General features: G+C 36.8%; 1 protein-coding gene across 1 annotated transcript in view; it reads left to right on the forward strand.

The window, feature by feature from the left end:
* The window catches only part of TRHDE (thyrotropin releasing hormone degrading enzyme), a 203,504-nt gene that overhangs the window by 62,534 nt on the left and 114,672 nt on the right, over positions 1 to 26,298 (forward strand). The window contains exon 4 of the mRNA XM_035544377.1: positions 21,872 to 22,026. Coding sequence (XP_035400270.1) covers positions 21,872 to 22,026 — 155 coding nt within the window. The remainder of the gene's footprint in view (positions 1 to 21,871; positions 22,027 to 26,298) is intronic.

The raw sequence follows: 26,298 nt of genomic DNA on the forward strand, positions 1-26,298 counted from the left end.
AGTGGTGCTACTCACTGAAGCATTTGGGTAAAGCAATATTCAAGGTGATGATGAATTGCAATTTCCAGTTCTAGGTGCAGAGTCAGCTTAAGGTATCTTTTAGGGTATTACTGTGTCCTTCCAGACAGGAGTAGAATCAGTTTGTCCAAAACTCAAAGTGACCTGGACAAGCTTGAGAAGTGGGCCCATGTGAACCTAATGAGGTTCAACAAGTCCAAGTGCAGGGTGCTGCAGCTGGGTCAGGGCACTCCCAGACATGAGTAAAGGCTGGGAGGAGAAATCATTGAGAGCAGCCCTGCAGGGAAGGACTTGAGGGTTCTGGGGCATGAAAAGCTCGTCATGAGCCGGCAGTGCGTGCCTGTAGCCCAGAAGGCGACTGCATCAACAGAGGAGTGGCCAACAGGGTGAGGGAGAGGATTGTCCCCCTCTGCTCTGCCCTTGTGAGGCCCCACTTGGAGTACTGCATCCAGTTCTGGTGTCCCCAGAACAAGAAGGATGTGGGGCTGTTAGAAAGGGTCCAGGAGAGGGCCACGAAGCTGATCAGAGGGCTGGAGCACCTCTGCTATGAAGAAAGGCTGAGAGAGCTGGGGATGTTCAGCTTGGAGAAGAGAAGGCTCTGGGGTGACCTCATTGCAGATTTTCAGTACTTAAAGGGGGCTCACAAAAAAGATGGAGAGCAACTTTTTGCTTGGGCAAACAATGTCAGAACCAGGGGGAATGACTTTAAACTAAAATAGGAGATTTAGATTAGATGTTAGGAGGAAATTCTTCACTCAGAGGGTGGTGAGGCAGTGGAACAGGTTGCCCAGAGAAGCTGTGGATGCCCCATCCTTTAGATGGGGCCCTGGCCAACCTGATCTAGGGGGTGGCATCCCATTCCCCAGCAGGGACACTGGAACTAGCTGATCTTTAAGGTCCCTTCCAACCCAAACCATTCTAGGATTCATTCTCATCCAGAAGAGACTTGTTACTACCATAGATGGTCTCAGTAAAAAGACAGTATTGTCACAAATGTGTTCTGTATATCCCCTTAAAAAAAAAAAAAGAAATTAACATGTTTCCATCAGTGTCAGGATATGAGTATGGAATGGTTCATGTTCAAGTGGAAGTAGTCTTATGCCTAGTAGAAAATAACTTGTTGAGGGTTCACTCATGGTCAGTCCAGGCAGCTAACACACTTTGAGTGGCAGCTCACGTTAGCACTTCGAAAGCAGGACATGGCAAAGAGAGATGAGAAAATCCTAGGTTTCTTCCCGCCTGGCCTGAAGTATGCAAGTAAGACAGTTTCTGGCAAAGGGACTAGAATGCGAATGATTCCCATGTTAGATTTGGGTTATGGGGAACTGAATAGATTTTGTTACTGGGCTCTTTTCTGGTGAAGGATGAAGGCTACCCTAGGACACAGGATGCTTACGGAAACGACAGTCCTCAGACAGAAAAGGCGTTGGCTTACTAGCCGTCTAGCATATAAACATAAAGCAGATGTGAGCCTGATTCTTCTCTTTAAGTTGTCATACTTTTTTTTTTCTTTTAACTGTGCAAACTAGTGCTTGGATTTAGAAAAATGAATATTTTCATTTTGCTTTAACTTCTTTTGAGGCTTAGTTAAAGATAACTAGCTAACATTGGGATGCTCCCTATTGCTTGTAACTTCCTAAAAATGGGATACCGGAGTACCCTATCAGTAAAGTATTCACCTTCCATATTGAAGGACATTGAAAAAGCTGCTTCTCCCTTTAAATTTCATTGGATACTTTTTGATTCATTGATTTGGGAGAAGTGTCTACCACTGATCTGTGACGATGAAGGAAGGTTTTTGCCATGTGGCTGGCAATGTGCGTGTGGTAAGGGAATGTCTACACACCGGAGCACAGACTGAGTCTCTCATTTTTTTTTTGAGATACATGCCAAGCAGAATGTGTACACGTAGGAGGGTGGGGACAGAGCAAGACAAGAGAGATCTGCAGTGCTGGAGCAGATGTGGAACTCTAATTTCTTTTAGACCTCAGAGACCTAATTGCATCAGTTTACATTTTCTAGGCATGCTTTGCAGGGAAAACAACTACTTAAAACAACAACAACAACAAAACAACCAACCAAAAAACAAAAACCAAAACTACCACCAACAATGCAGAAAAAAAAAAAAACACAAAAAACAAACAACCCACACCAAACACAAGTGTTAGTGGGAATCTTTTCTTTGGCTTACTGACTAGCTTTGTTGACAAAGTACTCATGTTACCTCCAGGTTGTTGCTGTAAGTTGAAAGCCACTGGCAATTTTGTATGTTAGGGAATTAAACTCTTTAAAAAGAAAGAAAGGAAAAAAAAAAAAAGAAGGGAGGGAGGGAAAAACTGAGGGTTTCCTATAGGGGTGTTTTAAAATGCTATCACCATGCTTTGCACCTACTGAGAAAGTAGGACTTAAACTATGCTCAGTTCCCTATGGCTACTTGTTGTAGTGCCTGTTTTGGCAGCCCCTGAGCAAGCAGCATGGAGCGGCTTTGATTCTGTTTCTTCACCCCTCCTTCCCATCTGTTGCTTCTCTCTGGATCACGAGGTGTGCCAGCCTGCCTGTGCTGGGAGTGAGATCAAGCAAAGGTTTCTCCACAAATGCTGCAGGAGCCCGAGACCTGTATAATTGGCATTATCTATGATTCCCCAAGTCAGGCAGCAGCAGTGGATCAATGCAAACAGAGCAAGGCCTCTTGCACTGGTGTGAGCAGGTTGCTGAGAAAAGAAGCCTGATCCTGCAAGTTTCTTGCAATATCCTTTTAAGGCATTAAGAGCATCAGTTTTCTCTGAGGCTGGTACCTCTCAGGAATCAGACTTAGGGTTAAAGTTATGGGTTAAAATCTTATATATTTTTTTTCCAATATATGCCACACCAGAACTAACATCAGGCTAACAGCAAAAGTGTATAGAAAAGCATGTGTGTACTTCAAACTGAAGAGAGACTATTTTATCTTTTATTTATTCGTTTGTTTTTAATTATTAAGCGTTTTTCTACCAAAGCCGAGAGTAGAACAGCAGCCAGGTTTGTGCCAATTCAAGGATTCTGCCTTTCCCGTGAGTGGTATGGGTGACCAGAGAATATGAGAGATGTGACACTTCCTTCATCAGCTACATACTCATAAATTTGAAGTGTGACTACGAAATTCTTGTAACACACGAATCTAAAGGTTTTATTTAATTCTTATTACCTTTTTGCAGGAGAATGACTTTGGGAATGAAGTTTCCTTTCCTGTTTACAGGAGTTTAGAAAGCTAGTTGATATGCTGACTTTTATTATAGCTTTTATGAAGCTATGTTGCATAAACACAGCTCCAAGTTTGACTGGACCTTTCAGCAATGAAGATGGAACTTTTTTTCTTTTCTTTTTTTTTTTTTCTGTTCTAACATTTCCTCCTGAGTGTTTCTGTAAAATGGATGAAAACAGTAACATCCTTTTGATTTCCCCTGTTTTCAGGAGAAAAGGAGGCTATCAACAAGGGAAAGTATATTTTGCAACATTGAAATGATTTGAAATTATTCTGAGGGATGGAATTAAAAACTAACTCTTTTTTTCCCTTCTTCCTAGTATCCCTTATTTTTATCCAAAACTGTTTTAACTTTGAGAGTATGCACTATATTATTATGGGGGCTCTTCACATAGTTTATTAAAGGGAAAATTGTAAATGAAGTCGCATGTAGAAGATCATCAAGTCAGGTACATTACTGCTAGTGATGGTCATTGAAAGTGGTAGAAGATTGGTTTAAAATAGATAAAATACTTTTTTTTAATAGTCACTAGTGAAGTACAGAATAGAATTTTTGATTAATTTGCTCCAATATAAGATCAGAAGGAAGTTGCCATGTTTCTACTTAGTTTCTGACACTGAGATTGTAGTTACTCCAGATTTAATTTTTATGGTATTGGTAGTGTCTTCTCTTCTAACACTGTCTTTGCTGGTTGCTGGAAGTTCAAATGACACTTTTTATGTATTTGTTTATCTCTGAATGTACCTCTGCTTGACATACTTGTGAAATAAAAAAAGAAATGAACAGCTCTTGTAGTTTCCAAAACTGTCATGCTAAAATAAATCACGAGCATAATTTGAGAAACTTGTCAAACCATAATTAGGATTAGTTTTATTGAAGACTGTTGTGGTGGTTACTAAGCAAAAGATAGAACATAATTAATGACAACTACTTCAAGTCACCTCATATTATATGCCTTTTAACTGTTGATTTATTGATGCAAAATTACAATGAGAAGGCAATGCCTGCCAGTTCAGCTTATTTGGGTGAGCCATTCAATCACCTCCAACACATTTCCTATGTGGGCTGGCAGAAACAGCTCTGCATCAAGTGGCTTCACTGCCAAGAGAAGATAGATGTAGCCTGGAACTGTGCAGGCAAATACTGCTTTGTCAAGTATGTGCTAATTTGGTGCCTTTCCTGAGCACCCTGGCTTAGTCCCTTCTACTTCACCAGCAATGAGCTTTGTTCATGTATCTATGCAGAACTTTGATGTAAAGAGTCAGGAAAAGTGCATTGTGACTGGATTATTCTTTTAGACTGGTTATGGTGTAAGGAAGAAGAAAGATTAGTGATCCTGCTTCAACCAAAATAACCCACAGATGCCTGCAAATCCAGTAGCCCACTGAAAAAACAAGTAGACCTTAACAGAGTATGAAATCTAGGAAGTGGCAGGTAATTAAAGTTTTATGTTGATATCAGTGTGTAGCCTTCAGTCTCAAATCTGATCATATATATGTATCTGTAGCTTTCTGATATCCTGTGCTGGAAGAAGAGTGAGGGTTAGAAAATTACAGACCTACTTGAAAGAGACCAAGTGAATGAATGAATCTAGTCACCTTCAATTACAGATAAACACTTAATAGTTGTTAATCCAGAAGAAACCACAAAATTCCTCTAAACTGCTTGCAATGTACTTTAAACCTTCAGTGCAAATTGCAAAAGTCTGAAAAGTTTCAAAGAAAGCAGGGAAGACCAAGAAGACCAAGAAATCTTCACTGTATCTGGAAATGTATTAAAGTTTTCCATATGAGCCTGGTAAGTTGGTTGTAGTTCATCCTATAGACTAAATAAGAAAAAATACTATTGATCTGTGCCACTGTGACCTAGGCAAAAGTTCCTGGCATGACAGTATCAGACACCAACAGAGCAGCAGCCATGCTGTTTTAGCAGGGCAGCAAAAAGATGCAATTGCTGTTGCTGTGGAAGAAAGGCTGATAAAGCTTTTACATGGGAGATTATTTCAGGTGTATGATTACATAGCATCATAGAATCATTTGGGTTGGAAAAGACCTCTAACATCATCTAGTCCAACCTTTAACCTAGTACTAAAGTCCACCGCTAAACCATGCTACTAAGTTTTACATCTACACCTTTCTTGAAGACCTCCAGGGATGGTGACTCCACCACTTCCCTGGGCAGCTTACTCCAATACCGAACAACCCTTTCAGTAAAGAAATTTCTCCTAATATCCAACCTAAACCTCCCCTGGCACAACTTGAGGCCATTTCCCCTCATCTTATCACTTGGTGCTTGGGAGAAGAGCCTGATCCATGCCTTGCTATAGCCTCCTTTAAGGTAATTGTACAGCACGATAAGGTCTCCCCTGAGCCTTCTTTCCTCTAGGCTAAATAACCCCAGTTCCCTCAGCTGCTCCTCCTTAGTCTTGTTTTCTAGGCCATTTACATGTGTGTGGCTGAATTTAAGGATAAGTGACCATTCTGCTCCTTACTCTGAGCCTCAGTTGAAACTTGCTCCAAGAAACTCTTCAGGAAGAAATGTTCATTCATCAATCGTGAGCCCATTCATCCTATATTATAAGTGGTGTTATGTTCACAGGGACAGTGACGTACGTTTTTGTTACAAAATAATCCTTTACATATGCTAAGACTTAATAAGTAGATCTTGTCCTCAACAACAGAAGCTGTCATCAGAGGTGGCGAAGATTCAGGGCAGCAAAGGAAAGGGATCTGAGCCCAACCTGGTGGGAGAAAGCCTACTGAGGACTGATGATGCCATTACTTTTCTATCTTGTGGAAGGACAGAAGGTTCATTTTTTTCTTTATTTTTCTCTTCAGTCTCTGTCAGCACCCAAACAGTAAATTGAAATAGTGGAAATATACCTGAGGATGTGAAAGCCAGCAGTCTGATATGGGCAAAAAGGGAATAAAAGGTTTTGATCAAGAGGGAAGCATCATTAAAATGCTAGAAAATGGGAGGAGTTAACAAGTGAGCTGGAGGAGAGAAGCTGGAATTCACAATGAGAATTATAGTGAGGCTAAAACATCTGGAAAAGGTTGGATTTTTTGCAGGCAAAGTGAAGAAATCATTGCAGAGATCTAGGTGCCTGGAGACATGTTCCATTAACCGATTTCAGCAGTGCTATTCTGATCAGATTGCCTCTGGATACAAGTCAAGACATTTCTTTGACTCTGCAAAAAAACGCTTCAATAGATGGAATCTCTAGGAATAACAGCCTTTGCCACTGTCAGAGGGACTTCTGTTGTATGGCCTAAGTAGCTAAATGTGAGAACTTTTGTTACCATGAGTTCCTTGTGTTTCTTCACTAATTTCTAGAATGTATTTCTATAAATCCATGTATTTCTGTAGATTATGCAATCACAGAATCACAGAATTGTAGGGGTTGGAAGGGACCTCAAGAGATCATCAGGTCCAACCCCCCTGCCAAAGCAGGTTCCCTAGAGCAGGTTGCCCAGGTAGGCGTCCAGACGGGCCTTGAATATCTCCAGAGAAGGAGACTCCACAACCTCCCTGGGCAGCTCGGTCCGGTGCTCTGTCACCAGTGCAACTCAATGCATGCAACTAATTAATTGTTTTAACATTTGTTTTCAAATGAAGCTAATCTATACATTTTCTATGCAAAATAATTCATTTGAATTTATGAGAGAATATATATGGAAAAAGGTGAGTATCTGGACATTAAATACCGAAGGAATGAATGTGCTCTTTAAGATGTTAAAGTGATGGTAGGGACTGCTAATCTTTTTTCAGATGCTTCCAAAATTTTTCACTGGCTACTTCAAGTGCAGAAGTTTGAAAGGGCAAGTTACAACTTTTTGTTCAACGCTGTCAAACATATTATTCCATTCACTGAAATTCATGTTGTCACCGCAACACTGAATATTCACTTGTAAAAGAAATAGCAATTCGTTGTATAGTATATGGCTATGAAAAGAGACAAAAGTGCCTTTTGATAAATATATGTTTCTCTCTTTTTTTTTGTACTGGCAGGATAGCTGGTTTTCTTGAAGCCCCTAGTACTTGTCTCTGTGGATGACTATCTTTGGTCATCACTGTAATAATATCCGTGAGCTGAAATCAAGCCAAAGTCCCTGGCAGAGCAGACAGCAAGGATTGTACAGAGATCATGTACGGTAATGCAAAGTGCAGTGCCTTATCTGTCATCTTTGAAGAAGAATGTATTGCACTTCTTTTAAACAGGTATTGAAGCATTGAAGAATTAAAGAAAAAAAAAAAGGAATATCCATAAAGAACTAGTCTCAGTTGTGGATTTTTATGCCAGATAGCCAGAGGAGGTTCAGCACCTTTGAAAGTATTAAACAAAACCAACCCTGCTTGTTTTAGCTCTATCTGAAATGCAGACGGAGGCAAAAAAAATCAATGTTTGCTAAATGAGAGAGAACAAAATTGGCTTTAACAGTAAAATATCTCCTTTGGAAGTGTATAAATAATACCATAAAAAACAAACCAAACTAAATTGTCTTCCTATAGAGATACTATAAGAAGCCTTTCATCAAGTAAAACTGAGATAAGGAGATAGCTCCTCCACCAATATCATTGTTCCATTTAAAACAGGGTATTTGTAATGCTTGCACCAAGACAGAATCCCCCAATTGCCCTTTGTTTTTCTTCATCCTCCTTTGTTTCTCTCATTTGTGTTCCTAGTGAAGTGCTAGGCTTTGATCTTCCACATACTTAATCGTTTGCTTTAAGCAAGTCCTTAGTTCTATTAAATCTGAATTACATTTGAACCAACGCTGTTATACACTGTTCCAGCATTGAAAAGGGACTAGGAAGCACATGATTCAAGGGTTATAAAATCCTCATCCCAGACCAGTTGTTCTTTTGTGCCTGGTCTTCATGTTAATTCAAGATAAATTACTGTAGTTAATATTTCCTCCAGTAAAAAAAATAAATAAATCTCAAAACCCACCAAATGTCAAACCAACAGTTTCTTGCCTATGTTACGTTCACTCTTTTCCTTAGTATTATGGAGTGAATTTGTGTTTTATGCAAGACTCATTGTGGCTTTTAGGTATTGAGTTATCTCAGCTACTTCTTGTCTTAATCTCAGCGCTTTTCTGGGGAATGTTTGGCACAAGTCCGATATGTTAAGGCATTTGTGAAACAGTAGGACTAAAATTGGAAGATATGATGAGGGAATCATATGATAGCATGTGAGTGAGTCTTTCTCCTATATCCGTCCTCCCAGTTCTCCTTCCTCTTGTTTTCTTTACATCTTTGAGATTCCCAGTTTTTGAATAACTGTGAGATAACATTGGCTTCTCCCCTATAGTTTACCATGTTCTTCCTAACTATGTACTTCCTTCCTTTGGTACTAGTGCCAATACACTAGTAAATTCAAGCAAGACAGGGAGAAAGACTCTTCTATTTAAGTTCTTAAACTTTATTTTCATATATCTATGGTGGCTTTCTGTTATTATGTTTTTAATTCTATTTTAATTCTTCTTCTGTATATCTGATGTCAAAATGGGCTGCAGTTGTGCTGACAGATGGAATTTGTAGTTTCAGAAGAGCCTTAGCACTAATAGCGATACCGTGGTCAGAATATTTTTGTGATAAATTGTCTCCATAATATAATATAATGGCTGCATGAGAATGTATGTGGCCTCCCAGAGATTACGCCTGTTTGAACACTTGCCTTTGTGACTCTCATGGAAAGACTTGGGGTCACACTGTAAAAGGGCAATGACGTGCTTACTGTCATTTTGTTGAAGATGTAGCAAGTTATTCTCTCTCTTCCCTAATAGATTTTGCAATACTTTTGTTGTGCAAGTCATTCTTATATTTTCTGAAAAGAAAGGCCTCTGTGCTCTTTCATACTCTTCATTACTGATAGTCAAACATTACTGATGCAGCAAAATCTTTAATTGAATTCTTTGTCTTTTAAGTGGAATGATCAGAAACTGTTTTTTCTATAAATAATAATGAAGCAAGATGGTATGGAAAAATTATGATTCTGAAAGAAAAACATCTTCATAAAGGAAACACTTTAAAATGAAGTTATATTATTTTAATGTAAATTATTCATAGGTTATCAAGTTTAGATGAGGTTTGTGAACCTAATTTTTTTATGCTTCTTTAATATAACTTTAATATAACTTTAATGTTTAAATCTATGATGCAGGGAATGAAATTCTACTCAGAGAAACCATTGTGATTTCTGTATAATTGGAAAAGTTTATGTATTCAGTGGGCTACTACTGTTGAGAGCGGACATTTTTCTCCAAGACTTTGTAACTCAGTGGTATGACATCAGATGTAGACAAGATTGTATTTTGACAAGTAATGCTCCCTTAGGAGAATAACATGCCACACCTATTTTAATGTCTTTCTTGTTGCTAATAAAAGGACTGATCAGGAGGGTTCTCAGCTTTTGTTGTTTGGTAGTTGTTGATGGTCTCACTGAGTTTCCGTCTGCTTTACCTTCATTTTACTCACATTTATTTTTTTATGCCTTCTTTTGCTAGTCAGTCTTATTTGCCAGCTTTTCCTTCAACATCTTTGATGCATATGTGGTCATTGCATTTTCTTTGTCACTACCTTTTCTATACAGGTAATTTGCTCTCAAATACAACTTCACCATGTAAAGCTGTTCCTTCAGTAATACTGTCATTCCAAGGTGTTACTGATTCCCAGAGTTCCCGAAAACTGCCCTGCAGCTGTTGTGGCTACATAAAGCTCTTAAGAAAGGCAGAATGCAGGAATGTCTAAAGTGTTGGCATCTCTTATTAATAATCAAGCAGTTGCTGAAGCAAGTTATTTCAATACCTCATAAACCTTCAGCTCCTTCAACTCTTTGTGCTTGAGCAGTGGAAAAGATGTGATTTTTCACAGGTTTTAGGTTTCCTCTTGTTCTATGCATTGAAGATACGGAAAACCTTATTGGAATGAGTGTGAGGAAACGCAAATGTGTCCTAACAAGGTGTTTTTAGGTGCAATTAAATCATGTATTCAAACTTAAGCCTCTATTCTCTTTATGCATTCACTTGCCCCCTCTTCATCTCCTGCTTGTATTTGTAGTCCCTTTGGCAAAATTTCCTCACCTTCCAAGTCCTTACTGATCAGATGTCCCAGCCAGATTTTATCATTTCATTGTCTGGTTTCTCATTTTGCCCATCTGTTTCTCATCTCTTTCACCCAGGTCTCTCAAGCCTTCTGCACATTTTCCTGCTGCATTTCTTTGTGCTCTGGCATGGTATCTTTCATTTCCATCACCACTGAATCTTTGTTTCTTCAAAAGCAATTCAGTCTTTTGTAGCTCATGCTAGTGCTTTTCTGGTGTTCCAAGCTACCTTCTCAAGCTCTTTGTTTATCACTTTGAAATTTGGGAAACGCAAAATACTGAAGTAGCAATAGCTGCTTTGTCTGCAGTTCTTATAATTGTTGAGTATAGAAAAAAATAATTTCTTTTGGACCTTACAGAAGGTCCTTGTTGACTGTCCAAAGTAGCATTCTGACTAAAACATGCACAGTAACAGAAAGATGTTTTATAGCAAAAATACAATAAAAGTGAAAAAAAATGCTGTAATGTAAAGTTTTCAGAGTTAAAATCAGATTTCAAACATAAAGTACTCTTTCTTGAAATTTGAATTCTGATTGTAAGTTGTAGTGGATTTTTGGAGGCCTGACTGACCTGCGTTCTTTCATGCTAACTTAAATTAGAAGTAATATTAATTATTATACTATATTAACAGCTTACTGTTGTAGTTGAACTTGTAAAGAATATCAGACGACTAAACTTGGAAAGGCAATTTTCTAAAACCCATAAATTAGAGATTGTAGAAATGCTCTATCAGTTTTGGGTAAGTAGTTATATCTTCTTGTGGTGCTGGAAAAAAATAAAGTTTTATTTGTGTTTAGTTTAGTTCAATGACTTGTTTAACTTGGAGCCGAAAAAAATGGAAAGCTGACTCTCCTGTTTCAATTTATATTGAAGAACTAAATATGAGAGGGTGAAATTTATTAGTTCAGAAATCAAGAAGGACATACTGACTGCAGAAATGTGTTTAATTTGTACCCTGTAAATAGCAGCAATGGGTGATACATCAACTGAATGGCTGTATTATAACTCCAAATATAGGTAGTTCTGCATTACAGATTATTAGATGTCAAAGCTAAATATTGCTTTATTTTTTATAGTGGTCTTATATCTGGCTCTTTATAGTTGTGCCTGGCTTGACCTCCCTCCAAGTCTGTTTCCCTGTCAAGAGCTGAGCAATATTGTGTTCGTGCATCTGGAATCAGTTCCCCAAAAGGGAATGTTAGGCTGAAGGATTGTGCTAGAAGAGAGAGGTCAAAACAAGAGGACCATGGCCACAAACTGTGCTACCAACTTGTGCTGAAGTCTTTAGCTTGGAGTGGAGTTCCTGTTGGTGAGGGCTCAGCCCTGGGAAAATGAAGTTGCTGGGAAGAAAGAGTCTATAGATGAGTGAAGAAGGGAGACCCCGCTCCACTTGCAGCCTTGTTCAAACATGCTTTTTGCTTCCGTAACAGATTTAATAGTGCTGTGATCCTTTTTTAGCAATCATTATGGTGGAAGTTTGAGATGTCACTAATGTTTCTGATAGTACTTTAGCTAATAAATTGGTGCATTTTAAGTGAACACAGGATTATTTTGTTTTTCATGCCTATATCATGCTTAGCATTGTTTTATTAAACCCTTGGTAAGAATGCTGCTCTCCTGCATTTTAAATTTAATTCCCATTTCCACGTAAAGCCATTTGAAGTGTTAATCTGTAAAACTTGATACCCTGTCTAAGCCATTACAAGATAAATGAATAACCTTTTCAAATGGCATCTGCCAGAATTTTGCGTATTCATCTAATAGAAATATTTAATATCAATGGTCTTTCAAAGTATCTCTCCTTATAGGCAGTAAGAAAAGTTCCATTTTTTACACGGCTTCTTGCTTATATAGAAGTAAGGGAAGAAACCATATTTTATGTTGTCTTACTTGTTAGATCCTGCAGTTTTCTTCCTGTGCTGTCTGATTTCAAGGGCAATGAGGTTGCAGTGGGGATCAGTCGCTACAAACCCACTGCTGTCCCCAAAGTGCTTCATAACTGTTTGTATATGGGGACTCTTAGTAGTCAGTAATGAGCTGCATACATTTTATTCTATTTAGATCTTTGAATAATGTAGATAGAGATTGATATGGAATGTAAGCTCCAGTGGAAGTTGCATTATACACTGAAAAATGCAAATGAATTCCCAAAGGGAGGGGGAAATGTTTTTATCCCCTCATTGAAGTTGTTGAAGTAAGAAGCTGCTTACCAGCCAGTTTAGAATGGAAGGTAATTTCTAGTCTATCAAACAGATATTTGCATATCTGAGGAACAAGTACATTTAAGGAGAATGGACAGACTGTGTCTTGGAAATGGGGGAAATAGAAGGAGTTAGAATGAAAGATTAAGTCTGTTTAGATCCCAGAAACTTTTCAAAGGTGAGATTGGCTGAAAGCCTGTTGTGGTTTAACCAAGGAAGATGCAGGAATGTGAAGATCTCAGAGTGACAAGAGGAGAGCACCTGGAAGTGCTCTGTGAGAAGTTCATCTCCTGCAGCTGAATTCTCAGACCAGGGCTTCTGAATAATTTTTCAGTGTTAGGGAAAACATGAAACATAAGGTATGCACAAGGATCGGAACCACAATTGTCTGCTTGTTGGTGCCAACTGAGTATAGATTACAGTAAATGCATTAAGCATAGATTTCATCTTTTATTTGGTGGCAACTTTCATAAGCATTCATTACAGTGTTGTCTGTTTTGAAAATTATCAAAAAATGTTACCTGCTTTTGACCTAAATTTGACTTAAGTGTGATTTGAGGAAATTTACAAGGCATATTTCATGCAGAAGTATAGCAATTCCATACCGTAGGGAATTTGTGTATCGTAAAGGTACCCAGGAAATGCTATTAGGAGTTGGTGTTGCCATCATCATCCCCTTTGTCAATAGCACACACTCACTCCATCGATGAAGTGATTTAATCCATCACCTTTCCAATATTTCTTCCCCTGCACCAATCACTAGTCTCACTTGTCTGGACTGTCTGTCACTGTGTGTGCAGCTCTGATGTTCTCTCTGAGCTCTGTATGATTTTCTGTCTCTGGTTTCTCTTCTGGTGGGATATTGGATTATCAATCTTATTCACTGTGTCAGAGATCTGTCTAATCTCTATATACTTTATTCTGGGCTGGATGGCTCCTGTTGATGGCAGGCTCTGCTTTTCCTTATTTCTGAGTCTCCCGGTAGTCTGTCTTTGAAGTCCTTGTCGCAGTCTGTCACAACCTCTTCTGTTCTCAGCTGTTATTAGCTCCTTGCCACACTTCATTAGCACAGTTCAGTTTGTATCAGTCACCAGCTTCTCTACAGTGTGCTTTCTTTTGTAACTTCAGATTAAAAACTTCTAGAGTTTTATTTTTGTATCGATCGCAGTATCCTTCCATTTTTTTGTAATACATTTTTGTGTTTTGGTTCTATTCTTTGAGTTAATTGAAACTGTTAAACACATCAAGTGTATCTGAAACCACAACTGTCAGAAATAAGGCTACTTTTTACTGTTGTCTTTCTCTTCACTAGTACCTATCGCTTCCAGGTGCAGACTGAAGTGCTATTTAAATCTCTTCCCATTGTTTTCAGCACTTAGATTTTCAGCCTTGATGGAGGTTTCAGCTACTCTACTTTTCCACCCTGCTAATTTCTTTGCCTTCCTCCATCAGGGAAGCTATGTTTCCTTGAGGTTCGGGTCCTAGCACTGCAAGGGCTGTGGGAAAACCAGCCAAACTATGTAGAGAAGGTTGTTCTTTTTCTGTCACGATGTTGCACTCCTACTTCTTATTGTGAGTTTGCACGTGCCATGGGTAACAGTGCACACAGCACGTTGCTGGCAGCCTGCGTCCATGCTGATTTGGAACAAAATGAATGAGTAAATTTGCTTAGTTAAATACATCCAGGATATCTAAATGTACCAAGAAATTCAGCTTTGACTTTCACATTTGGGTCCCACGAGTTCATCACGTTGTTCCTTTGAGCCATTTATAACAGTGAATGTGGATTCTGCCACAAGACTTAGGGTAAGCAGATGCATGCTCATCCATGCTGGATTTTATAAGAAATGTGTTCTAGCTATGTCTTTAACTCTTATACTAACAAATCAGCAAGAGGACAGCAAATATTTTTATTAAGATAGTGAGAATTTATCCTGATGAAATATTATCTAAAGAATTTGTGTAAGAATGTAAGACAAATTTTATTTTAGAGCTTAGGATACGCAGCAAGACCAAAATCAGTATCTCAGGACCTATCCTTGATAAGTAGTGAGTTTTTGTTCCAGGACAGTCCATTCTTATTTCTTCATCTTCCTCTGGAGGAGAGAAGAAGAGAAATGATACACATTATCCACAAAAACATTGCCTTCAGATACAGTGCGTATGGCCAGCTATACTGTAATTTTGTCTCCAAGTGGAATATTGTGATACATATTTTTGAGAAAATGGTAATGCAATACACCTGCATGTCTTCCCCAAATTCCTATTTCTACTTTTTCTATTAAAATGTGCCTATTGCCTATGAATATCATCTCACTTTAAAGCAAACATGAGAAATAAACTGGATATACAGCGTGTTACTAGTGAAAACATTCATGTCTTTACTACTGTGATGCAAATCAGTTTTATGTCGTTTAAGGCAGATGAAAAGATTTATTTTACCTCATTGTTATAATTCTTAAGTAGTATGGATTTCTGGAGTTTTCTGTGTGCTTGCACCTTGGTTTTGCAGTGACAGGAATACAGCTATGGCACTTGATCATTTTCTTTGCAGCAGTATTCATTTTGGAAGTGTTCAGTAATCAGCAGTGTGTTGTTTTCAGCTATAGAGTCCTCATGCTCTATTAACTGTGGTGTTAGGAAAATGGCTGTTGGCAATTTTCCATCATGTCAATGCTTTTAGTATTTACGTTAGAAATGGTATATATGAAGGCAACAGAAATATTTCTTTTTTTTTCCTCTCTCCAAATATTTTGGTGTTGAGAATAGGAATGTATTTTGTCTGTTCATATGTGGTATATATATTGTACTAGCATTGTGACTTAGAAAATAGTTTATTTCAGCCCATGTCTCTGTTTGTTCTGCGTAACTCTTCTCCAGTGTATGTCTGAGAAGAGTTTAGAATACCCATATCTGACCGACGGCCGGGGAAAAAAAAAAAAGGTTATATAAGACACCATTGTGTTTTTCCTTACTAGAAACTTTGTGAAAGATTTTTTGTCCTTGTTTGTTTTTGTGCAGCAATTCATAATGATCTGTCCAGGTATTATTTAAAAGAAAGGCACTATTCATGTAGAGATCGATACAACCAAGATGATACATAATTCAGTCTCAATGGGCCATTGCATTCATTTTTCATTTCAACATTGAACCATTTGATACACCTTGAAATAACAAAGCAATGATCTATAAATTGGGGTTATGAAAATTGAAAGCAATTTAATAATATGCATGTCAAATAAAATCAACGTGTTTCTATTTTATTTTCTTAAACTGTAAACTAGCCATTACCCAGTGTCAAGGCTCCATTGCTTGAAAAAATAACAGTTTTTCTTTTTATATTGCTGCCTATTCTTTCCTTCTCTCCCACATATTTTTTCCCTCTTGGAACCTTCAGTATTCACATTGCATTAAACATCTGCTATTCATATCAACCACTCTGGAAAATCCATCCATTGTTTATGTCAGTTAATGTTAAGTAATACTTTGTACAGCAATAAGAAGCAATAAAAAAAACAGCAATAAACTGCTGTGTGTCAGTGATTTCTCTTCAGGGTCTGCAACAAGCCATTTGATTTGACTGAAATAATGGCAAACAGTTTTAGACCTTTGAATTAACTCTGCAGGCTGACATCCATGTGGGCTGGTAAGTGTCAGATTTGTAGAAGGTCATCAGTGGTGTAGCCCCAGAGATAAAAACTGATGGGTGCCAGAAAAAGCATTTAGGTAAACAGAAATGTTAGTCGAAGTGTTCCCATGTGAGTGTCATCAGGTGGTTTGTGAATTTGGTGTGTTTGAATATTTCACATATAGTAAGAGAAGGTATAAGAATACTACTGAGTGGTAGTTTAAATAAAAATAATAGTTAAAAAGACAGCTAATTTAGGGTGCCTAGTTCCTAAGTGCCCATATAGAGACAGTGAAAGTGGTTTAGTTTGCAGGAAACGTACTTAGTATGAAATCAGCCTCCTAAAAGTGTCTCAAACTACACATTCAAATCCATTAGTTGTGTTTTGTTCTGCAGTTGAAGTCAGCTGGAGACCTTCCCGTTGGCTTCAGGGAGATTTCATCTAGCCCTGGGATGACTTTTTTTTTTTTTCCCTCAAAGTCCTTTTAAAGAAAGGGTGAAAGTATATATAAGGAAAACTTGATTTTTCCAGCATGACCCTCTCAGTCATATGCCAAGAAAACAGTGCAGAAAATAACACTTTTCAGTAGCTAATTTCAATATTTCTTATAAGGGCTATTATCATGAGTTCTTTCTGAGTAACGCATGTGAAAATTTCCTTTTAATATCTACTGTTTGGTGTAATGGTTTTTAAGCCAGGCTGCCACTTGTTGTGCCATAAATGTCACAAAAACATTTTTGTCTACATAAATCATTGAGTAGTATTCTGTTTCATAAAAGCATATTCTACTTACTATTAATAAAAGAAATGGCTTTGATTAAAGAATCTAAATGGCAGAAATATAAACCCTTTTAGTAAATAGTTCTTATTTTTGTACAACAGCATTCATTTAGTACGTTGCACAAGACCTTTAGGGAGATTTAATAGATCTATTGATTGCATTACACAGTATTAAGAAAGGGCCAAACCGTACTTCAGGTTTCCATTTGTCAAGATAAAAATAAACTGATATTAGATATACTTTCTCTTAATTGAGAAAAAAATTGAAAATTGAGCCAAAAAATTGAAATACCTAGTATCAAGAAATCTACATCTGAAATCTTGAAGAAGGCCTCTCTGAAGAAAGGCATGAAAGTAATGTTTGAGATGCACATAGGTAAATTCAAATTATTTTTAGTGTCATTTTTTGGTAATAAATATAGGGATTAGAAGGGAAAAACGTGGAGTTCAGAGTGAACAGTTTATCTTTGTGTGCCTCCTGATTTTATTAAGGAAAATATATGTGTAAAGATGCTTGTCAGAAAATTGTTTCTTGCTGTATATTCTCATTTAAAGTTGCAGTGTTTCAGAGCTCTTAGATTTATTTGGGATACCGATCATATATGATAACAGAGAAAATTTGCCAACTTTTTTCAAACATGTAGTTACTTTTTTTTTTTTTTTCCCAGTAGGTGCTTTTTTACCTTCTGCCTTGAGTATGAGAAATTTAATGCTGTTGTATGTCCTGCAGAATCTATCCCTTAGTTATATTTCAACCAGCAGCTAAAACAAAATTACAGTACATCTATTAGTAAATGTGTTCATGTATGTGGATGTCTGTCTGTCTGTGTTTATACACATCCTCATATTTGTATGTATAGTAAGGAAGTGTGTCTGTTATGCCAGTATCCCCATTAGACTTCAAACTGTTAAAATGGAGGTAGTTAAACGTAGCGGAATGATAGTGGTGGAAAAGGAGCTTTCATGTTTGTAAATGAGTAAGATGGTAAAGAAAGTGGGGGAAGGAACCCCAAATTCAGTGTACTCTAAATGAAATAATTTGACCTTTTGCATTTAATCCCATTCAGTTCTAATCCCGCTCTCATTTAAAGCAAGAATGATGTTCCCAGTTGCATAGTTTGGGAATTTTTTGAGGGTTTCTGGAAAATACTATAACCAAGTGGGAAAAGAGAAAAACCATGTAATTTTTTTCAAATTACATAGATTCTAAATTAAACAGACTGAAAGTGAATGTGAATTCTCTTTGTTACCAAGTTAGGTGTTGAATTGCTAGTTTCTGTTTTGCACTATGATGATACTCGCTAATAATGTCAGGCAATTATATTTTGATGTAAGCTCACATAGTTATGATTCCTTAATTAAATGTTTGGAAGTAAAAGAAGCTGTTGAGCTATGTACAGTTTTTTTTAAACCTGAAATGTTGAAAAATGAGATTCGCAGAGGAACAGATTTCAGAAATATCCAAATATATTTGAATAATTGTATCAGTATTGTATATTAGTTTAAAGTTCCAACACCTTTTTGTTTTGATGGCTTTTCTGGTGATTTTATTTTAGCTGTATAGTTTTTACTTCATAGTCGTGAATTTAGTCTTCGTGAAGGCCAAGAGGTGGAAACCCTCTATTATTCCAGTGGTACATAGGAACTCTCTGCACTGCTGTATCAGGAAATCTCAAGTAACGGTTTTATGATATATGAGGATATTATTCTCTGCAAGCAATAACAAGCACTTCTATTTCCCCAGCAATATCTACATAATCAAACATTCACAAGTGCTTTACAAAGAATTTAATTAAATAGTGTGCAGAGTAATTGGATGCAGCAAGCACACAAGCTGTTATACACTCAGTAGTTCACATTTTTGCAGCTAATGCAGAACGCTTTTGAGCAGTACAATGTCGTGAATGATATTTCTATCAAAACATGCATTATCACCCCCTCCTTTTGCACCTTGGTCCTCAAAAATTACTCTAAAACCTTAATGGCTGTAACCTGCAGGAGCATCAGATACCTTCCTCAGCTCTCCAATGGTATAATAAACAGAGAGAAATAAAAATTCTTTTGCTGAGGCTTGAACATCAAACATCATTCCTCTGAAATCAAACATTTTGACTCCCCAGAGAACACTATAGATTCTTGTGTCTTTTATCACAAAGCCAGGTGTGTTTGGGATTTTGTTTAAAAGTGGTAGAAATCTGGGGAGCAATCAAGATCAACCACTGAAGAATTTTGTTTCTAAATTAACACTAAGACTGGAGATTCTGAGTTTAGACATGAACAATGAGAAGGAAAGGATTTCTCATTTTGTAATAACAAGAATGTTCAGAGTCCAATCTGTCAGTTTCTGGAGATTAAGAAAGTCTCCTCTTTGGCATTATAGTGCATTAGCTGATGCATGAGAGGAATTTCAAGGCTTGCAAATCAACGGGTCTGTGCTGGAAGAAAGTGATTTAGAATATTTCTCTGCTGTTGTCTACCTGGAAGGCAGCTAGCCATCCATCAGATTGGAAGGTTTTATAGATATGTCAGTGCTATAAAGCATCCATCTAAACCAGCAGACCAATACCAATGAAACAAATACTGAAAGACAGTCTGTAATTAGCCTATAAAGGTGTTTAGGTGGAGGCAAACTCCATTCCTGAGTAGTATGAGACCTCACCCTAGTTTCCCGGTGTTAAAGTTATTCCAGTTTATTACTGGCTGACACTAACAAAATGTCTGTTACGACTGGCAAGAAAGACCAAAAAACTAAAAATGAAGGCAAAATAGAAAAAGGAAATGAAAGGACCAGTGAAAGTAGGAAATAGTTTTTCTTTCATCGTAGTTTTATTTCAGTGTCACTTTGCTGATTTGAGGGAATTGCTGAAAACTTAGTTGGTGTAGATTAGTCACTCTCTGTATTCTTCTGAAGATGCTTTTTAAATGAAAGTTTAATCACTCTAGGAAAACTTATGGCTTTTTTTTTTTTTTTCAGAGGTAAGAATAGGAGAGATCACTGTTTAACATTAATGAAGAATTTGCCATTAACTTAAGTGATTTCATCCAGTATCTTTTGTGTCCTCTTCTTTTTATCCTTATCCCTTCCTTGTATAGCAGACAGAATTTTTTCATGTTAGTTACAACAAACTGTAGTTATTCTAAAAAATTAGTATGTTTCAAGCTTGAACTGAAGAAGAAAAGGAAAGCATGTAATTTTGAATTTGCTGGCATGTCTAATCTTGAGCACCATGCTTTGGATTTTTGCTTTGCTTTCTTTAATTAGGTTCTTGTTCTAATGTCTGCCTTTATATAACATATTTATTCTTTACCCTTTGTAGTATCTATCTGTTTGCAGTTGGGATATTTTCAGTTTGCTTGTATTTAGAAGTAGCTGCTAGAATCTCTCTGTGCCTCCACTTGAGGCCTGTGATTTTTTTATTTTTTATTTTTCTTCTTGCAACAGGCCCTTTTTGGGAGTGCTGGAATATAACCATGTTCTGCATCTATTCCTGATATTTCAGTGGCAACTTCCTGTGAATCCTGAAGGAGAGCTCTTGCTGTCAGGTTGTTCTCCAAGCCAATTCTACCACATGTATCAGCAAGCCCAAACAGACAGTTAGGAGATGTGTCTGCTGTAATAGCATTGCTGCTTATAAGCAGGTCAGGATTTTTCTTCTTCAGGTGGAGAAGTCAACCCAGCGACCATTCATCCCGCACAGTGAAGCACCACCTAGATCTACTTGTGTTAATTATGAATGAACTAGCTTTGAAGCAGTGTAGCCAAATGAAAGGAGTGCAACAGCCAGGCTAATTAATTAAGAGGCCAGGCTAATTAGTTCAACTGAAAGGAGCACCATGCTGATATGACATTATAGCTTCCAGAATTCTGGCTGATTTGTACACGGGTTGCACTGGGCTTCTTACAGAGATACAAGCTGTTTCTAGGCTCTTTCAGGTATTTTGCCATGGAGTAGCACTGCATATTTGTTTATTCCTTATGTGTGTATTTACTGTAAGTTCAGATTTATCTCTGGGCTGATGGTCAATTTGAGTTCCTTCTTAGCCTTTTTCAGTAAGATTTTTCTAGCATGTGGCTAGGCATTGGAATATTGTCTTGTTGAACCTCTTGCCACTGAGAGAAATTCCCCACCACTCTTTTATTTTTTATTTTTTAATAAGCTGAAGGACCTCCCATCTTCTTCCCACCTTCTAAAAAGTAATATTTTATCACTTTTTGAATACTAGGCTGAAGTAATACTTCCAAGTTTGCATGTATCACCATGGTTCCAGCCTGTAGAGCTGAGAGGTGGTCGTCAGCAGTCCCATCCTCAGAGGATGTCTGCTAGCAATATTGCATACTGAAAGATTCCTTGTTTTGCAAGAACTGGTGGTTCTGAACAGTTTGCCATCTTTCTGACTGTTATGAAACAGCATTTCTTCAGTGTTCCCCTTGATGTTATCCTTACATACGGTTTGACTTGTATGATGTTCATAAAGGAGTCACTCTAATGAAAAGATAAACAATACTTTTGGTAAAAGTCTGTGTTACTGCATTGATTGTGGTAGAGTAAACGTAAGAAGTAGTATCAAACTCAAAAGTAAATCGACAACCAGGTATTTTAAGATAAGCCAGATTCTGTATAGAGAATTTCAATTAGAAATACTAAATACTGTGTTACAGCAGTAATGTAGTAATCATTACATATGTTTGAACAGATAGTGATATAAGAACAAAAATAACAATTTTATTAATGTTTCATAACTAATACTGTTAGACAGCTGAAATTAACAGTTCTGGTTTTACATATATGTTATTTAAAATATTTTCTAATTATAGCTTATGGCCTCACCTACAATAGCTCTTCAGCACAGTAGCTCCCACAAGCAGTTAACATATATTTTCTCTATTTCCAGATCTGTTAGCTGTGCCTAAACATCCATATGCTGCTATGGAGAACTGGGGACTGAGTGTTTTTGTGGAACAAAGGATACTGCTAGATCCAAGCATTTCTTCTATATCATACCTGCTGGATGTCACCATGGTCATTGTACATGAGCTATGTCATCAGGTATTAGAGGTGTTCAGATATTTGGTATTAATGTCAGAAACCATGCTTTACTTTTCCAAGCTGAAAATTCATTTGCACAGGCAGCTGCAACTTTGTTGTGATTGTAGTCTAAATAATACTGGGACCTGTAAGATACCTCACTAGAATGCAGAAACTAGGAGGAGTCAGAATGGGGATGAAAAAGAAAATTAGTAGCAATGAACAACTTGCCTATCTTCTGTACCACTATATTCTGTGCTTCAGAGTGTGCTGTGTAGACTATACACATTGATAACTGTAGAAAATGATTTATTGCAGAACTACAGCAGATTCACGCTGAGTTTCATGTTCATGTCAAAAATGTTTTGGCTGAAATCAATTTGTTAGTCTTACTCATCTTACCCGTCTTCCATCACATATACACATACTTTCTTCTTTATTTTTATTTTTTTTAACATTTGGTATTAACCCTCTGTTCACTCACGGATAATTGAGTCTTTATATGTACAGAAATCTTTGTATGAATAAGATAACTTTGTAATAAACTCATATTATTATAATTTACAATTCTTCCATCTTCTTATCTCCAACTAAACACATTATGAGTGTCTAGTAATATTGAGTTGAAGGTAAATTTTATTGAAGAAATGTGCTAGAGGGCCAGGAAACCCTTTCTTGCACTCATAACAGGCATAATCATAGCCTTCAGGTTAAAACAAATGAAATCCTACTGTGTAATCAGCATGGCTTACATCTGTGACTTTACACAGTATTCTTTAAAAGGCAATGCAAATTCTTAACACTTTCTGCAAATGAAAAGTACCATATAAAAGGGAGCCTTTGTAATGGAGTTCTGGTAGATGAACCTGGAAATAATAATGTTTGGTTCATATTCATGTTTCACATTAAATCTGTAGATGAATATTAAGTCCTCAACTAAAACATGACATTTTTATTGATAGTTATTGCTGGTTTGTTCACAATGCGAACATCTTATTTTGTTATATGCTCTTTATTGTGCAGTACAATAGAGTAGTGCACCATTCAGCCAGAAAAATCACAGTGCATTGGGAATCAGGTGTGGAAAACACATATTAGGTCATCAAGTCCCAGCTCCTGGTAGAATTACCTTCTTCCATGTAGTGTGTTTTTCTAGTGCTGGGTTCAGCGTTCCTGATTACAGGGTTTCTGACACTTCTCTCAGAACCTTTTCTATGGCTGATTAAATTTGGTGGTCAATAACTTTTTCCTTGCGTTCAGCTTAAGTTGTAGTTTTTCTGAAGTCATTCAATTACTTCCAATTATTCTTTGCACAGCTTTAATAATTTCTTCTCTTTCCAAAGCGATTTATACTTTAGATGTGGACAGTTATCACATCAGTAACTTGCCAAGTTTATCTATTTCTCATTGAAACAGATTCTCACTGAGCCTTTTTTACATTGTTCTGGAAATATCAGAGGATATTGAAGTGGGTGAAAACCATTTTTGAGTTTATTTTAGGGTAGCTGTGTGCTCTTAAGTGATCTTAGAAGTGCAAATGAGAAGTTTTACTTGGTGTCCCTGTTCATATTAATTCCAGAGCTGTTCGTGTAATTAGTATTTTCATGTTGCTGCTGTTTCTGTTTTAGTACCATACTGGATAAACAGACATGATAGAAAATACTCAAGTGGAAGAAATATTGTTTCTACTCTTTAGATGCAGAATTGAGTCACAGAGAATATGGATTATTCATATGCAAATAAAGTTTAAGGGGAGAAACCCTCCCAAAACACATGCCATAAAACATCAACACTGCCAACTCAGTATTGTCTTTATTTAGCCAGTTTTCTGCTTTTATCTTACCATACTCATAAGCCTCTCAAGGAAACTTTAAGTCTGGCTGACACAGAGAAGGAGCTATAAATGATATTAGCTTAGCTGAAAGTGTATTGATCTGAGGCCAGGTTAGGTTCAGGACGTCTTGCCTCTGCTGCTTAATCATTCACTGCATTTTTATCCTTGTTTGCTGTGCATAGCACAGTCTGCTAATTTGGGGTGGCACAGGAATATGCCTTCCCTTCATTCATTTTTACATGTTGCATGACAGAGGTTAAGCAAAATCACTACTGGCATAGCGAAAAGTACATTCCACATCTCCAGCTTTACTTTTTATTTATTTATTTTTAAATTCAAGAGCAACGGGAACTCCACTAAAATACATTTTTTCCCTTTTAAAAAAAAACTGTATCATTGCCTGTTTCATCACAGAGTGCCCCCTGATTTTAAACCCATAACTTGGAGACGTACAGCACATATCTGAGTGTAGTACCTAACTCTCCTATATGAGACACTTGTTGCTTAGGGTAACACAGCAAATGTTTTACCAGTGGTGTACCCAAGATTAGAAGAATTGGGTGAATGTTAAGAATTGGGATTGTTAGCTTTAGATATGACTGTAAAATCGGTATTCTCAAACCTGTTGGGCATCAGTGCTTGAGTGCTTTTAGTGGTGGACTGCAGTGTTCAAACAGAGAAGACAGCATCACAGAAGAACAAAGAAATTCTGTGGTTGTCAAAATACAGGTACAAAGCATATAAGACAGAATTTTATGCCTGATTTCTTCACAGGAGACTTTGTAATGCTTGACTAGATTGTTATTTTAGGAACATGTTCTAGGAAGGATCTATTAAAGTTACACAGACAGTTTTAGTTTAGTAATTTTTAGGTTATTAATGCTTGATATTACAGCTTGAGTGTTCTTTTAGACAATTTCATATATTTAATTAAAAATTAATAATTGGCAAAAGGAGTGTTTCAGCATAAAAGTTTTCCCTCCAAGCCCCAGAACACAAATGAGATATTAGTCGATACACACGTATTTATAGCATCATAAGTTAATAGCTCCAAATAATTACCATAATTTATTAAAATAATTCTGTTAAAGTAGCAATCCATTTTATTTGCATATCACAGATCAGCTCCACCTACAGCCTTTGAAGAAAGAGTCATTTGAATGATGTTTTTGTTAGTTCTCCCACCTGAGCACAAAATCTACGTTAAACACACATGAATGCAGAGGGAAAGGTAAAAATTCCTAAACCACATTTTTTTTTAATAATCTGTAAAGAAAGAAATTTTAATAATCTGTAAAGAAAGAAATTGTAATAATCTGTAAAGAAAGAATATAGGAAGGAATACCTTTTCTGTGTGTCTGTAATGAGGATAAGAGCCTTCTGTGTGTCAGGATGAACACAATATCTGAGGGAAAGGAGCAATTTTTTTAATCAATACATTTAAATTCATTTTTCTTTCCAAAATGAAAAAAAAAAGTCTCCGGTTCTGCTCCGACTCTGAAATATAATAGTATTCAAGACTATTTAGAAAAATTCCCTACATTTTCACATTCGTATCATATGCTGTTTTAATACCTGTAAAAATATTTTTTTCTTTTAGATGGATGATTAAATGGATGATTAAATGAAAACTTTTAATTGTGTCATTACTAAATAAATATAGTCAACTCATAGAGGAATATAAGAAATCCTCTGTTGTGGCATCATAAATTGTGAATACAACAAAATTAATATTTTCCACTTCTCAGCTTAGAAGGGGGAACAGCGATGTTCCTGCTTAAATCAGATGTATTTTAATCTAACATAATTCACTGTTTTATTTTTAAAAATAATTATATTAATTATTTTGAGTTACAAGAATGTGTATTGTGAACTTTGTAACTTTTATTTTTTAAATCTCTCTCTGAATACTTGTAGCATACCCTGACTGTTACTGGTTTCATATTTGTTCAGCAGTCCTCTTGTAATTCAAGAAATAAACACTGTGATATTGTGTTTAGCCTGTTTATCATTAGAAATTATTTAGCCAACCTACTCTAGTATAAATAGCACTTTCATATTACTCTGGTAGTATGTTACTCTAACTTTTCAATTTGTGGGAAATGCATTTTATGTATATGAATGCATTTCCAGTAGTTCTTTATCTTTTCAAGTAAATGGTCTTAAAATCAGGCTCTATCTTTTTGGTCCTGTAGAGGGTTAATTTGATAGCCTTCATCTAGATTATGTTCGAATGTCCATTAAGTTTAGTTTCACTTGCCATGTGAATATGACTTTTGTCAAGTCCATCTTCTCTCCCTAAATTCTTCAATTGCTTGTCACAGACATTCATTTTCATGTTTCGCTTCATTTTTCCTTCAAATCCTATTTACTGAACATTGTGTGGCAATCTGATAATCTCAGTTTCTGTAGTCTGTTCTCTGGAGCTCCTATTTTCACAAAGGATCTTAGTTGTGGCA

This window comes from Cygnus atratus, chromosome 1, assembly GCF_013377495.2.
Source record: "Cygnus atratus isolate AKBS03 ecotype Queensland, Australia chromosome 1, CAtr_DNAZoo_HiC_assembly, whole genome shotgun sequence".
Taxonomy (NCBI): Eukaryota; Metazoa; Chordata; class Aves; order Anseriformes; family Anatidae; genus Cygnus; species Cygnus atratus.